The sequence below is a fragment of the Centroberyx gerrardi genome, chromosome 15, assembly GCF_048128805.1.
Source record: "Centroberyx gerrardi isolate f3 chromosome 15, fCenGer3.hap1.cur.20231027, whole genome shotgun sequence".
NCBI lineage: Eukaryota > Metazoa > Chordata > Actinopteri > Beryciformes > Berycidae > Centroberyx > Centroberyx gerrardi.
Genome location: NC_136011.1, coordinates 26,147,799 through 26,163,848, shown reverse-complemented (window position 1 = coordinate 26,163,848; position 16,050 = coordinate 26,147,799). Strand labels below are relative to the sequence as shown.

Here is a 16,050-nt window from a genome sequence, read left to right as displayed (position 1 = left end):
AGAAGACGAGCCGCTGAGTGGAAACGGTGCGGCTCTACTGTGGATACAAATCCGTCGGCCGGTCTCCATATTGTTTTCACAGACTGGAATTTTTTGGAGGTATTTTGACTCAGCAAGAAGCAACGCAGCTCGCTTGTTTCGACCGACTCTGAATCTGGAGCCAATATTCTCCGTGGGTCCAAGTACTACAGGGATGAAAGAGACAAATTATACATAGATCCAAAATCACCAAGCTTATCTTTTAAAGCTGCAGGCAATTTTGCGCAGTGGCAGCTCCAAATGAGGTAACTGTTGAAATGAAGACTTCCTGGAAATCATGTCAGTACACGGCACACGGCTCGACTTACCCCGGATAAATAAAGTTAAACAAAAAATGACGTGTTTTCTGACGTTGGCTCACACAATCCTGCAAAGCTGTGTATTAGTATGTTAATAAAAAAAAATAGAACCTACTCAGTCCATTAAACTCTTCATGGAATGCTTGGAAAGTGCTTTTACACACAGACTCTCCTCTCGCTTTATTCCCTCGACTCAAACCCACACACGGCTTCTTGTGAACAAATGTCACACGCAAGCTGGTCATGGCCTTATTCCTGGTACTTCTGCCTGCCACTGAGCAGATTGGAGTTTTAATTATACAAACATTTCTCGGAGGCAGAGCTAAACACTGAGTTAAACCTCAGTGGGCGGAGCCAAGGAAGCACGCTCAGTAGCATTAGACTGAAGCCCAGTGAAAAAGACAAGAGGTAAGAGAGGAGGAAGCTAATATTAGCCTGCTGACCTTCCAAGATCGTGAATGGATAAAACAAGAAGCCCAGAACAATGTAGTCCAAAAACATCTAAACTGTCGGCATTTTCCAAGTCGATTTGTTTTGTTTACAGAAAACAACAGAATAAAAGCTGACACAGGTTTAAAGACAAAGTATTAAGGAAAAGTCACGGAAGGAGGAGGATAGTGCATTTACAGGTATGGTGAAAAGAGTTGAAAGCTTATTTGTGAACAGTAAAAAAAGTATAAATTCAGTATAAATTCAGCCAGATTTTCTTTGTCAGACTTATACACTAGAAAAATGTTAGTGGTTGAACTTCAGCTTTAAAAAACAAAACAAAACGGTATAAGCGCTAACAAGACAACAAAGGATCCAAGGTGACACTCTCCTCGTGTGAATATTAAAAAGCCTTGGATCCTTTGTTGGAATCTTGTCTGCCATGGACAACCCCCCTTTTCTTTTTCCAAAGAGCATCTCTCCTATTATATTTTTGAAGCTTCTTCTTGACGACACTCTTTTCTTTGAGACGCTCTTTGTGCCCTTCAGAAAGAAAGATGCTCCAAGGACACAGAAAGTGGGAACGCCCTGTTTCCGAGTGCCATTCCCACGTCTAGCGGCCTCGTCGCGCCCGACAGCGGGAGAAAATTACATTTATTGATTTTGCCATTTCTTGTTGTTTGTGTGTTGTGTGTTTCCAGGTTTTGAAGGTGTAATGGGTTGTTAGATATAGGAGGAAACGGAGGGGTCCGGGCAGCCGAGTGTGACTTCAAAGCCCTGTCCTTTATTACACGTGTCATTAAGGTCACACTGAAACTGCAAATGGGAATATATCGCTATTGTCAGGTAAAGAAAATGCACAAGTCTAATTTAGGTTATTTTTATGTTTGCGGTTGGGACTGAAGGATGTCACGGTCTTCTATGGGTTGGGAAATTTTTATGACACTTAAGCTAATGAAACCCTTTCAAAACCTATTGTATGATTTCAAATGTGCACGGCGGTCAGATCAGTCTAGCAGCAACTCCACGAGATATTTTGTGATGAATTTACTTTTTTGTACTTTCCCTCAAACTTCCTCGTCTCCTTCTACTTCAGTTAGTGATTTCCTACATTTCCCAGAATGACTTTCAACAAACCCCAAAGACGGGGGGTTCTCTGTGCTGTATACTTGGTGGAGGTGGAGAGAGCAATAATGATAGTGCAGTAAGTCTCATTATATTTCACTATACTGACGACAGATCTGCAAAGATGCAAGCTGTGGCTGCATTGCATTCTGGTCTCTCTCCTGCTCCTATGGGTGGAGACATTGGTCTCTCTCCTCTTCTGCGATGGATTTCTCCTCTGTATGATTGTTGAACGTCTCTTGGTGCAAAATGGCGGCTCTAGAAAGAAGCCCTCGCTCTTTGATTCTGAGGGACTGACACCAAAACCTGACGTTTACCGCTGATGTTTTAGAAAAAAATTCTGCTATCAAACGCCATTGCAGCTGCACTGGAATCTCAGTGTGATATCACATCGTCTACGTTTGGCCACTAATCTGCAGGAATGAATAAAATACACCAGCAAACAACAAAATAGGCTCAGAAATGCAAGGTGAAAATGTCTGTAATAGCTTCATGAATACCATATTATACTCTGACTTTACACTTTATTTTCTGCCTCAGCAAAAGGATTGCTGGTACTGAAGTGGATAGTTGTGTGTATCATTTAGCAGTATTTATGGGTGTTATTTTTGTTGATATAAAATCTAAACCTTAGTCATAACCTTTGACCTTTAAAAAACACACAAAAAGTAGTTACCACTAAGGATCGTATTTAAGAGTAAAAGGCAAGCGTCTGTGTCGATTTGTGTAAACAGCGTTTGTGGTGTACAATTGTTTGTGTGTTTGCTTGTGTGATTGGACATAAGTGTATGTTCACGTGCATCTGTGTGTGTGTGTGTGTGTGTGTGTGTGTGTGTGCGCGCTCACCGTGCCCCACCACAGAGCGTCGGCGTAGGTGGCGAACTCCTTGTTGAACTCTTTCTCCACCAGATAGACCAGGAAGGAGGAGAAGATTAGCACCAGGAACCCAATGTACCAAGCTGTCACCAGCTCCTGCAGGACACACACACACACACACACAGTGTTTGAAGCATGCAGAGTAGTGTTATGGTACATTTTATGGATAATAGGCAACTTAAATCTTTTTATTTCAGAGATATTTAAAAATGAATCTCAGGTATTTTTCTCTGGAGATAAATATATATATTTTGGAGATAAACTTTTTCAGAATAAGTCTTGGGTCAGAAAACAGTCTTTGAAAATAATATTCACCATACTCTCGTTCTACAGCTACTATAGTGCTGGTATTTTGCACACCCTCTTAATGCTATAATCCATACCTTTTCATACTTTAATACTTAACGGTTTATACGTTTCCAGTTTGTTTGGAATAAGTAGAAGAAGAACTGGGTAGTTAGCATGAGCAGTGATAGCCACCATGGCTGAACAGACAAAGAAAAGAGAAACTCAAACTGCATCAACAGAAAACCCAAGGAAAAATACGTCACAGTACCGAAACAAGGAACTCGAGGATTACCACTTTAAATAACTCGACCCCCAAATGAACGTTCAGAAAAGAAGAAAGACTTTGGACTACAGAAATGTCCTACCTTACTATGTGCATAAACTACAGATCCCAGCAGCTTCCAGGTTCCTCCCCTGCGGTCCATGCGCACCATGCGCAGGATCTGGAGGAAGCGAAGGCTACGCAGCGCTGAGGTGGCGAAGATGTTCCCCTGGCTACCAGCCGATACCACGGCAACAGAGGCGATGAGGACGATGATGTCTGGAGAGAGAGAGAGGGAGGGAGAGAGAGAGAGAGAGAGAGGGAGGGAGAGAGAGAGAGAGAGAGAGAGAGAGAGAGAGAGACTTAAAGGTCATGGGTAACACAATATTAGTAACAGGAACTGTAATTGATTCCTCTACTTCTAGATCCATCCATCCATCACTTTCCAAACCAACCGTTGATTCACTCCAATCTCCTCCCTCCCCTTTTCTATCTCTATTAGTCTTCTTCTCTCACTCTCTCCACACACACTCCCCACAATCCCTCTCTTCTTCTTCTTCTTCTTCTTCGTATTTCCCACCAGACAGACTCTCCTCCTCTCTGCTGGAGGAGTCAAGATCCTCCAGTTGGACGTGTTTTCATGCCCCTCTCACACCGGTTAACAAAATATCTGTGTGATAGTTGTGTCATCAAAGACAGAAGGTATCTCATTACTCGTGGAGGAGAGCAGGAGTGGAAAGAGGAGCGATGTATTTTGCCCAAGTATAGTAGAAATACTGCTACTTGAGTTACTGTAAATTGCCGAGGTCATTTCCAAAGCAGCTTATGTCCATGTTGAAAGAAAAAAATAACATTCACTCTCTGAAATCAGTCTGTAAAAGTGTTATCGTTTCGTCAACCGAGGACTTATGTTACCTACCTGCTATAATTTACCGAGGCCCTTCAATGTAGCAGCTACTAGGATAATATTGTGCGTCTCTCAAATTCACAATCAAAGGTCTTCACTGTTTAGAAAAGTAACATAATCTCTAGTTTTATTGATTTTCAACTTTAGTTTTATTTGCTTTAAACTTGAGGTTTTTCCTTCCAGACTGACATTATAGCAGCTCGTCTTTCTCTTTGTGTTTACAGGTAGAGAATCAACGGCTTAGAAATATGCAGGTTAAAAATTAAGCCGTCGGAATGGATGGGCAGATATAATGAACATGTTTGGACTTGTGAATAGCTTAATGGATAAATCCTGCACCTAAGTGGAAACCTTATGAGTTTAATTTTTATATTTCTCATTATTTAGGATGGACAGTCGATTAAATCCAGTAGAAAAACCTTGGTGTGATTTCAAGAATGCAAGGTTGAGAATTAAGGTGATTTTTTAATGTCTGGGAAACTAAATATTTGAAGATACAAGGCTACAAGGCTTTCATCCAACATTGTGAGACACACACACACACACGCACACACACACACACTCACACAGACTTACCTATGACACAGAACGGCTTCCTGGCGAAGCGGAGGCGGCCCTGCCAGCCTCGGTAGCGGCAGCAGCAGCCGGCGCTCCATATCCTGACGATGTACTCCAGACCAAACACCACGATCATCACAAACTCCTGCAGGACACACACACACACACACACACACACACACACACACACACACACACACACATATATTTTATTCTTTTAATTTATTTATGCAACAAATACAGAGACACAAGCAATAGAGAGGGAATAGTCTTTGTTGTAGCAGCGTTTGCAGAACATAAAACACATGCACTCTCACTCACAGAGAAATTGAAGTACGCACACACACACACACACACCAATTTTGGCAGCTTGTTCAAATAACTAGATAATAAAATTTGAGTTCACTGTGCTGCTAATTCGCATCCATTACAGAGTACAAATTGTGTCGGCTGTTCATAAGCATCGCACCAAAACTAGACAATCGTAATCCTGCTGATTCATGTTTTACTTTGTTCATGCAATTACGTATTCGTAATTTTCTTTTCAGTGTAAAAGTCCTAGTTCAAACTGTCTGTCCTCTTGTCCTTTTTGGATTGCATGGGAAAGATCATATGTAATATTGTTCTGTTTATTGTTGTAAAAAAGTAACTCAGCATAGTGACAGTACTTCTACTTGACTAGGATGTATTGGTATTGTTTCCACCTCTGCTTGTAGCTTACTTGTATTACATGATTTTTTCTACCTGTATGGAGTAATTTCTGCATAATTACATCTGTAGGCAATGACTGGTAAATTAAATTAAATTTTAACTGCGTGATTTTCATCCTGAGTGGGCGAGGAACCGATCATTACAGTTCATTACAACGCTGAGGATGCAAAATCAGCATTTCTGATGCAGACATGTTCATCTCTCAGCTTTAAACACACACACACACACACACACACACACATACAACATGCACACACACATGCACACATATGCTCAATCCCATTAAGGTAACCATGTGACACTTTGATAATCCATCAATATAGCATAATATGGACAGCAGTGAGTCTCAATGAGTCTCAATGGGAGACACATCCTGATTACACACACATGCACATGTGTGAATGAGTGTGTGTGTATATACAATATGTGTGCATGTGTGTGAGAACATACATGTGCACAGGTACGTGTACGTGTACTACTACTGTACCATCCTTTAAAAAAGTAACCCTAATTTGTTTTAAGTTTGTGTTATCATTTTATAAGAGTCGGTGTCACTATGTTCAAAGGATGATCTCTCATTTCAGAGCAAAAATTAAAATCTTCAAATACTGATCGATCACTGAATTTATTGAGAAGAAAAGATTTGACACGTGACACAATCCCAAGAGAGTGAAGCTCCTTTCAATACGATTTTAGAAACTGGAGGATTTTTACAGTGTGTGTCTGTGTGTTGAGTGTGTGTTGAATGTGTTTGTGTGTGTGTGTGTGTGTGTGTGTCCCTACCAGGATGAGCAGGCAGTGTGAGGAGAGGTCCTGGTGAGCAGGGATGGTGGAAAACACAGAGAGAACAAGACATCCAAACACCAGGATGAACCTGTGGAGAGGACATACACACACACACACACACACACACACACAGAGAGAGAGAGAAAAAAATCAGCAACACTTAATGAACAATACATTAAAAAAATTAATTAAAAAAAAAAAATCTGTTTAGGCTAACCGATTAAAGGGTAAGAAACTGAAACGGAAAGGAGGCACACACGTACACACATGTACATACACACATGTAAACACACACACACACACACATGTAAACACACACACACACACACATGTAAACACACACAGTCATACAAATACTTACACACCAGCACCCACATGCAAACACACACACACACACACAGTTCAAATATTCACCATGGTTTGAAGGCATAAGGATACAGAAAGGACTGAAAAAACTGGAATGAATCTCACTAGTTGTTTGACCACACACACACACACACACACACACACACACACACACACACACAATACCTGAAAATAAACCTGCAAGCTAGGATCTGTTTCTTTCATCAGTGCCAGGCTAGACTGCGCTGGATTTATACCTGCTAGCAGTATTAGGACTAGACTAAGCTTTATTTAAGTCTCTGCCAAGCAGTGTTAGGGGAAATGAGGCCTGTATTGTTATATTGTTACCGTGGCGATTCAGGAGGGAGGAGCTGATGCACATAGAGATGGACTGAAGGCAAACAGATTCTTATCACAACACACTGGCTGAACAAGCAGCTGACAGCTCTGAGGCTGTGATGGTGTGTGTGTGTGTGTGTGTGTGTGTGTCAGACTGTTGTTGTTGTCCAGCTATTCATTTAAAGCAAAAGATGAATTTTTTTCTAAGAACATTTAATCCTTTAAAGTGGTAATCTGCAAGTTTTATGTTTTTTTTATTTTATTTTACTTTATTTTGTCTCCATCATTTGTTGCTCAGCGCTCATCGCTGTGGTGTCTCTGCACTGCACTTCCCAGAGATCACCTGTCAATCAAACAGTGTGGGCGGAGCTTGGATTTTCTGTTGATGCAGTTTGAGTTTCTCTTTTCTTTGTCAGTTCAGCCATGGTGGCTATCACTGCTCACTCTAACTACCCAGTTCTTCTTCTTCTGTTTATTCCAAACAAACCGGAAACATGAAACGCATCACTTCTTGTGTGGCAGTAGAACAGACAGTGGAAAAGTTTTCATGAGTGGATATAGGTTGAATTTATGTTATAGTGATTGGTGATAGAAAAATGTATAATTTAAGTTCAAGAGTATAGTCTTTACTTTAAAAAACAATCAAGTGTCTTTTCTGCTGGTTTTGCATTGTGGTTTCTGTTTTGAATCCAAACCGTGAAACTACACACTAAAAGTTCGATATTGTGACACTAATTTACATGAAGAGTGTCATTCCAAAATGGGATATCCACCATTTCGTAAATTTGATTTGAATGTATCGACCATTTGGCAAATTTAATATAAACACAGATTGACGATCAATTTTGAAAGTCTCATTAAAGTGTTGAACGCCTCTATGGCCCAAACTGCTCCTCCTGAGCATCATATGGTAACATGGTTAATATACATTAAAATTCATAAGGCTGGATCTAGGCGACTTATGCATAAGCTATAAGCCCCAGCCTGCTGCTCTATGGAGTCTCTCCGATTCTATTCTTAAGATGCCATCTGTCTTTCTGATATTTACTGTCTTCTCATCTCTACAGGTCTCTGAGTGTTTGTCTTTTGTGTACATGACGTGTACAAGTGTTGTTTCCCACTCGTCTGACCTCTCCTCTCCTCTCTCTCCTTCACTGCCTCTTTAATCTTTTATCTCCTTTGCCTCTCTCTTTCTCTCTTTCCCTTCTCCATCTCCCATCTCTCTCTGCCTCTGCTTCAGTTTGTGTTTCTCTCCATCTCTCTTGACTCTCTCTCACTTTGTCTCTCTCTCTCTCTCTCTTTCTCTCTCTCTCCTGGCTCTCCTGTATGATTGATGCGACCATTTATTTTCCATGGGATCCACGTGAAATATGAAGGGAGTGGGGTTGGGAGGTGGGGAGGTGGGGGTGGGTTAAATGGGACGTGTCTGGCCTGGCCTGCAGGCTTCTACCTGGGGCTGAGTTACAGCAGAGGACTGATGGTTCCCAACATCCAGCCCACATCTGGATCTGATACTGGTTCCTCCACTAATAGCTCTTTACTGTCATACAGACAGACAGAAAGCATGGATAGCAGATTTACAAACAGCAGCCGGTGATTGTAGGGGTGTGTGTGTGTTTGTGTGTGTGTGTGTGTGTGTGTGTGTACATGATTTGGCCTTTTAAACATTAACCCTGCTGGGTCTCGTCACGCCACTTGTGAAAACGCACATGCTGCTCTCAAGCATCAATAACTTCTGAACGGTTTATCCCATTCTCTTGCTGTAAACGCTATAAGAAACTAAACTTCCACCCTGTTATATCGTCTGCTGAACCGCAGCAAACCTATAGCAGCTGCAACGACTGGATCAGACTGAAACGGGGACATCAAGCTGCACAGTTGCACTTGTTGTACTGCATCTTTTTGTATATGCATGTATTGTAGATCCATCTTCTGTGACTAATCACAGCGGTCGACTCCCCCCAGCTGAACTCACAGCCTCCTGACAGTAAACGGACAGATTCACTTCACTACACTGGGTAAAGTCCATCTGGAAACAGACTTTTAGAAGTGCATTTGGAGAAAAGATGCTCCAAGTCAGGATGTGTGTGTGTGTGTGTGTGTCAGGTCCCACTCTGCATCTGTGTGTAGAGACATTGTTACCCAACTGAATAGATAAATAAATGACTGTAAAGACACTGCGAGGGCATTAGGACAAACTATGAACAACAACGCCCAGGGACAAGGACAAGGGCCCAAAAAAGCTTTGTATTGCCCCGGGAAATGGTTTAGTTGTCCCTAAAACTGTGACAGATGTGACCAAAAGAGCTGCTGCGCAAAGTAAGGAGAAAAGTTAGTGTTTTGACTAAAAAACAACAAAAAACAAGTATACATTCTATGTGTTTCTCTTCATTGTTTTCCAAATGTTTATTTCTGAGAGCAGAAAAAAGGATTTTAGTGGTATGGACAATTTAGCTGAGAGTTTGATGAAAAATTAGTGGTGCAACAAATCATATTTGCAATGAAAAAATGGCTTCACTGAGGCAAAATGTAGTGAAAACAGACAGAAAATAAGAACTTAGAAATAAAACCTTTATCATAGAAAACTGAAAAACCCAATTGAAAGTGTTTATACAGAGAAGCCAAATCACTTAATGCGACATGAGCAAGTGTGTGCGCATGTTTGTGCGCATGTTTGTGTGTGTGTGTGTGTGTGTGTGTGTGCATTCGTGTATACACATTTATGAGATGAAATATCAATAAACCACATTTACTCAAGGCTTCAGCCTCGAGAAATGTCAAACAAAAGAAAAAGAAAAAAAAAAACTAATTACCATTCCTTTTTCTGTTACCTTTCACTTGTAAAGGCAGAACAGAGACCTTGAATGAATAAATGAAAGTGAAAAAAACAATAATCCGTGTGGAGGGTGACGCTGCCACTGCTTTGCCACTGGCTTGAGCCGACTGAGAGCCAGAGACCTCGGTTTCAGCCACAGGCAAAACCGGCCACGCCATTAGAAATTGAACAGCCTCCGCTACCCAGCAGAAGCTGCGTGTGCGCTTTCAAAATGAAGCATTCGAATTCTTGCAGGCTACGAAAACAACACAGCCGTCCCGCGGTCGACCCCGTGTCAAAATCAGAATGACTTTATCTGCCAAGTGCATCAAATACAGTCCAGTGTTGAGTGTTTCAGCACAACCTTGATCCAGACTGAGGACTTCACATTTAAGTCGAAGATTTTCTGCACAAGCACTTCTTTTCAACACATCCTACCTCTGCCTCCTCTCACTATTTAACTAGTTAAAGGTGCAATACGTAAGATTTTTTACAATCCCATAGCACAAAACTATCTTAATTTATCTGTAGGGGGTTGACAGAGTTGCTGATCAATGCTGATGACTCAATGATTACTTCACCAGGTGCTTTCAAAACTCAATTTCTGGCCCATATTCTGTTTTGGAACAACCCAAAAAGTGACACCTACTCTTACAACATGATTGCTAACATGAAAGTAAAACTTAGACTTAGTAGAATAGTAAAACATTTACATTAGTAGCTATTTTAGGACCAACAAAATACTAAGATCTTTGAGGGCAGAATCACCTATCATTTTTTGTAATATTCAGGCAACAACTTTTTTCTTAAAGCTGCATTTAGGCAACTTTGTGTGTTTGTGGCTCCAAAGGGCAGCAAAAGGTAACTGTTTGAAGAATGTGAACTTCAATACCCAGAAATCCTGTAACGTGATGCCAGCAAACTGCACACAGCTCGCTCATATTCAAAAGGACGAGAGAAACAAAAGATCTGAGTCCAGCTTTCTCTGGACGGAGCGCTGCTGTCTCTGTTTAGGAGACAGTTTGGATTTCACTTTAAGTTTCAATTTGTCACTTTCTGCGAGTGGAGAAGTGACTGTATCCAACACCAGAATTTCATTTGGGCAAATGAAACGTGAATCTACGTCTCAATTAGTGTTGATGGGACGCTCTTCTCTATTGCAGCCCTACTTTGTGATTTAGGCTGATAAGACGGGCGTGTTTTTGCATAAAAGTCTCGCCTGGTGCAGCTTGGATATAAAGCATCTTGGAATATAAAACCCTTCATATTTGCATCCAGCACTTATCACTCTCACTACGCGCACTAGCCGGCCTCTCCATGTATATCCACTGATGATGAAATGATTCAGTGAGTGCAGACAGATGTGATGAATGAGAGGCAGTCTGGAGTGATGGGAGCATGATGACACACAGGGGATCAATAACACGCACTGTTACATCGATCAATCTGTGGGAGGATTAGCCACTTGATCGATCACTCAGAGAGACGAATCGCCGACACTGACGTCTGTTTTGTGCATGTTTGTGAGTGAGAAGAGTGTGTGTGTGTGTGTGTGTGTGTGTGTGTGTGTGTCTGGGTTAGGCGTGTGTATTGGAGGTCAGTTTGACCCCCCAAACATATTTTTCAGATTATCTTTGAACCATCAGGAAAACGCTGATATTATCACTCACAAAACATAGAGATTGATGATGATTTAAAAAAAAAAAGACTTTTCCTGGTAGATACAGGATCATTGGATTAAATTACAATATTTCAGTCAAGCAAAGGTACAGAATGACAAATTTACAGAACCAATTCTTCTGCTGATATACTGTGGATATCGTGGAAAAAACAAACATTTCCTTGCATTGATGTCTCCAATATAAAAAAAAATGCAAAAGAAAACATCTGGTGTAAGCACTACTCTAACGCCAAGAGCTGAGAAACTACTTTTATTAAATATTTATTATATTAAACGACAGATGATCAAGGTATCTACTCTAACACATCCGTTTGTAAAGTGCTAATCTGCAAAATTAACGTGTTTTTGATTTTGGCGACATATTTGGCGACATATCACTATTATTTATCGGTGAAAATACCCTCAAATTAAAGCTGACAGTCTGCACTTTGACCTGAAGACTATAGAGTCAACCATCAAACACTGCATCAATGTCCAGCTGGTTGTAGAGCTCACTTTATATGAGGTGAAAGTACAGACAGTCTGGTATTTAGTTTAAAGTCCAAAGAACCAATGTCACTCCCTGTCCCAGTAAATCTGATTATTATCTGTGTTGCTGGAAAAGAAGATCTTGCCCTCAATGCATGTCTAACAAATAAAATAGAGGCGAAATTGTGATGGTCAAACGTCTCATTTGTGATTACTACAGCAGAATAAAATGGAGCGAATATCACAATTCATTTTTCTGTCACTTTTTTGTATTGCGATATATTCTGAAGTTTAGCAGAAACTAAAATCCGAGGTAAATATGCACCGATAATGTAAATACCATTATCAACAGATGCCATATTAGTCGAGTGGCGGTGGAGATGTGACCCGCTCCTCTGGCAACATCTGGGCACTCTACTCCACCAGCCAATAAACTTATTAAATATCTGCGCTGAGTGTTTCTGCCGACGTCACGCTGTCAGACGGACATCTGGCAGAGTCGGCGCTTGACGTCCGCAGCGGGACCTGGATGAGCTGCAGGTCTGAGAGAGAGCCTACTTCAGCCTGTGTGGCAGAGACAAAGTGCATCCGACTTAAGGCTGCATGATGAATGAGCTGAGGACCCGCAGACAAAACCATATACAGCCAAAAACCTCCACTACGCCCCTACAGCCCGACAAAGACTTCAGAAAGGTGTGTGGAGAAGAGGTGTGTGTGTGTGTGTGAGAGAGAGAGAGGGAGAGAGGGAAATTTCAGGCTGGTGTGTGTGTGTGTCCCTGTGTATTTGCAGCCTGGTCTCACGTATTTCATGAAATGTCAAAAGGGTCTTAAAATGCAAATGATGTGCTTTGTGCATGAAAAGTGAAAGAAGTGCATTTGCCCATCATGAAAGCATCATGTGGAGGAACCGGGACTAGAAACTGGAAGTAGACATTGCAATAGAAGCGGTGGAAAGTGAAGGTGTGGAGGTCCGGGAGGGGTGGAGACATTTACCTCCAACTCCACTGACCCAGGTTCAGTTCTCAACTCAAAGCAAAGCAGCTTTCAGTTCGTTTTTCTTATGTAACCAAAAACCAAACCCTAACCTTAACTAAATTTAGCTGCTTAAACTCAGGAACATTGAACTAATCTCTTTCATGTGGCCAACAAGTGAGTATGGTGTGTCCAAGTCGTGCTACGATCACATAAGTTTGAAATTAGTTTATGCTCATTTGACAAATTTTTGCAGTGAGACTGTATTGGCATATGGGTGCCAGGTTGCAAACGTGGTGGAAATGTGTGTGTGAGCGTGGTTTCGTTACAAAACTACCACAATCTTAAAGTGGAAATGAATAATAGACATTTTTAGTCTTTTTATATATCTTTTTTGTTCCATTTATATGTAATTGTCTTGTTTTGTTTTTTTGCTATGGACCTCTTTTTTTTTAAGATGAGTCTTGAATAAAGTTTGAATTGAATAGGAATAAAATGAATATTTCGCACAAGTGAACTCAATAGACATTCAGTGTTAGTATGCACACACACAATGCATTATGAACAACCCAAAACAACCATGCCTCCCTACTGTCCCTTGGGTCAGTTTGCATGGTACGGATGAACATTTTTTTCCCCTCAAAATTGGTAATTATGTAATTCAAAATTTTGACAAAAAATAACACTGGCACAAAAACTACACCAGATTTATATGTGTGTGGCAGCAAAATCACACGAAGAGAGGCTTACACACACTGATATGTACAGTAAATGAACACACACACACACACACACACACAGCCCTCCACACACCCCACACACACTCCCAGAGAGAGGAACATTTGACTATACTGTTTCATGCGGACAATAAATTGCCTCTCAGCGGACACATCTAAGTGGGAGAAGATTTAAAATCAGTGAAGGGAGTTGCAGTAGAGTGTGTGAGTGTGTGTGTGTGTGTGTGTGCATGTGTGTGTGTGCGGATGTGCTGTGTGTGTGTGTATGTCTGTAAATCTATTCTGTTGTGAAGTATTATGAAGTGCATATATTTGTCTACGTATATATGTGCAGTTATACAATTATGTGTGTATTTGTATTTGTGTATGAGCAAGTGTGTGTGTGTGTGTGTGTGTGTGTGTGGCAAGATAAGAAACAGAAAGAACAATAGAGAGAGAGAGAGAGAGAGAGGAGGGAGAGAGACAGAGTGCATATGTGCATAATGTTTGCATATATGTGTTTATATTTGAGTATGTGTCTGAGAGAGAGAGAGAGAGTGTGTGTGTGTGTGTGTGTGACGGATCGGGTACGTGAGAGGTCAGGGTTTTCCACACCATACGGTCTGGTATCATTATCTATTTCCTTCTTTCTTTCTGTGCCAACCATGCATACCCTTTCAATCAAGACAGAGGGAGGGAACGGAAAGAGAGAGAGAGAGAGAGACAGAGAGAGAGAGAGAGAGAAAGAAGAAAGAAACAAAAAGAGAGAGTAAGAGAGACAAGAATAAGACAAGAAAGAATGACAGACTGATAGCAGGAACTGACTTTTATTCTCTTGTTGCATGAGCTAAACACCTAAAAATGTCAACGTAATAGAACAAAAGAAAGCTTGAAAGATGGAAGGAAAGAGAAAGAAAGCAAAGGGAAAAAAGAAAGGCAGAGAAAATGACAGTGGCGAAAAAGAGAGAGGGAAAATGCCCGAATCTTGTGAATGGAAATGAATGAACGCTGCGAGCGGAGTGAGAGCGGGCAGGTCGTCCCGGTGAGAACAGCGAGGCGAGCTGAGGTTACGATGGGAAGATAAAGATCCAGCGTGGCTATAAATAACATCTCTCTTTCGAGGACAGGCTCAATAGATCGGTAGATCAGAAATAAACAGAGAGAGAGAGAGAGAGAGAAAGAGAGATAGAATGAGAGAGAGAGAGGGATGACAACCTTATCTCAAAGCAGGATGCATCCTCTCTGTCGGCCTCAGTCTCTCTGTTTCTCTCCCTCTTTCTCTCTCTCTCTCTGTATGTCTGTCTCTCTTTCTCTCTCTCTATCTTTCTCTCTTTCTGTGTCTGTCTCTCTTTTTCTCTCCCTCCATCTTTCTCTCTCTTTCTGTGTGTCTTTTTCTCTCCCTCTCACTACCTCAACTGTCATCACATTGATCATTCTTACATGGTTGTGTGTGTGTGTGTGTGTGTGTGTGTGTGTGTGTGTGTGTGTGTATGTGTATGCCAAGAGTGTTTTCTGCCACTGGAGCGGACACTCTCACTTCTCTATTTTTATGTTTATATGATGCAAGAACAAGGGAGAGAGAGAGAAGGGAGTGAAAGAAAGCGAACTAGATCCACAGATAGATAAAGAGCGAGAAGACAAGGAGAGAGAGGGGAAAAAAGCAAGATGAGAGAGAGAGAGGGGAGAGGGGGGGGGAGAAAGAGGGATGGGACGGAGCCGGGCCGACTCCTTGCCAGCGGTCTATTAGTTAATCCTGGTGTTTATCCAGTCGAGTGCAGTATCTTACCTGATGATGGCAGCGATAAAACACACGGTTTTATTTCTAAGCAACTACTTGACCAAACAGAGCCGGGCCAAGGACAGGGAGCGTCACAGACCGGTGTCTCTGCACGCTCTGCATGTTTACGAAATGTTTTCCCCACCAGGACCAGGTTGGACTGCGATAATATGATTCTTTATTGATCCCTTATTGCTTCCGCCCGCCCCCCTCGCCCCACAGCGAGGTCACACAGCTGCCTGCCTGGAGCTGGCAGGGATTCAGTGTCTTGCTCAAGGACACTTCAGCAGAGCAGCTACGTGCAGAAGCAGGAGGTTGAACCAGGGTGAAGGGTTGAAGTATTTTGTCTCTACTCGCTACGCCACCCTGTCGCCCTTAAAGCTACGACATGCAGCTTTTCACCAGAATAGCTGCTGCAATGCTGTAGCTAATGGGGATCCTAATAAACTAAACTAAACCTCGAGGCAGAAAAGTGTGTTTCTAGTCCTGAGCTCTTCTCCCATTCACTATGAAAACAAACCTCTTACGTTTATCCCTGAAATGTCCTTAATTTCTCCATTACATAAGCATTAATTATTCATTAAAAATAACATAATTTGGGTTTTTAAGGGATCTATGGAGAAACACACAGGGTCACAGGCAGACGCAGACGGACAA

At 41.6% G+C, this 16,050-nt stretch overlaps 1 protein-coding gene across 1 annotated transcript in view; it reads right to left on the bottom strand.

Moving 5' to 3' along the window:
• Positions 1-16,050, bottom strand: part of kcnq5a (potassium voltage-gated channel, KQT-like subfamily, member 5a) — a 115,840-nt gene that overhangs the window by 30,390 nt on the left and 69,400 nt on the right. The window contains exons 2-5 of the mRNA XM_071911883.2: positions 6,278-6,368; positions 4,802-4,928; positions 3,422-3,597; positions 2,739-2,864 (exon numbers count right to left, since the gene is read on the bottom strand). Of these exons, the coding sequence (XP_071767984.2) occupies positions 2,739-2,864; positions 3,422-3,597; positions 4,802-4,928; positions 6,278-6,368 (520 nt within the window). The remainder of the gene's footprint in view (positions 1-2,738; positions 2,865-3,421; positions 3,598-4,801; positions 4,929-6,277; positions 6,369-16,050) is intronic.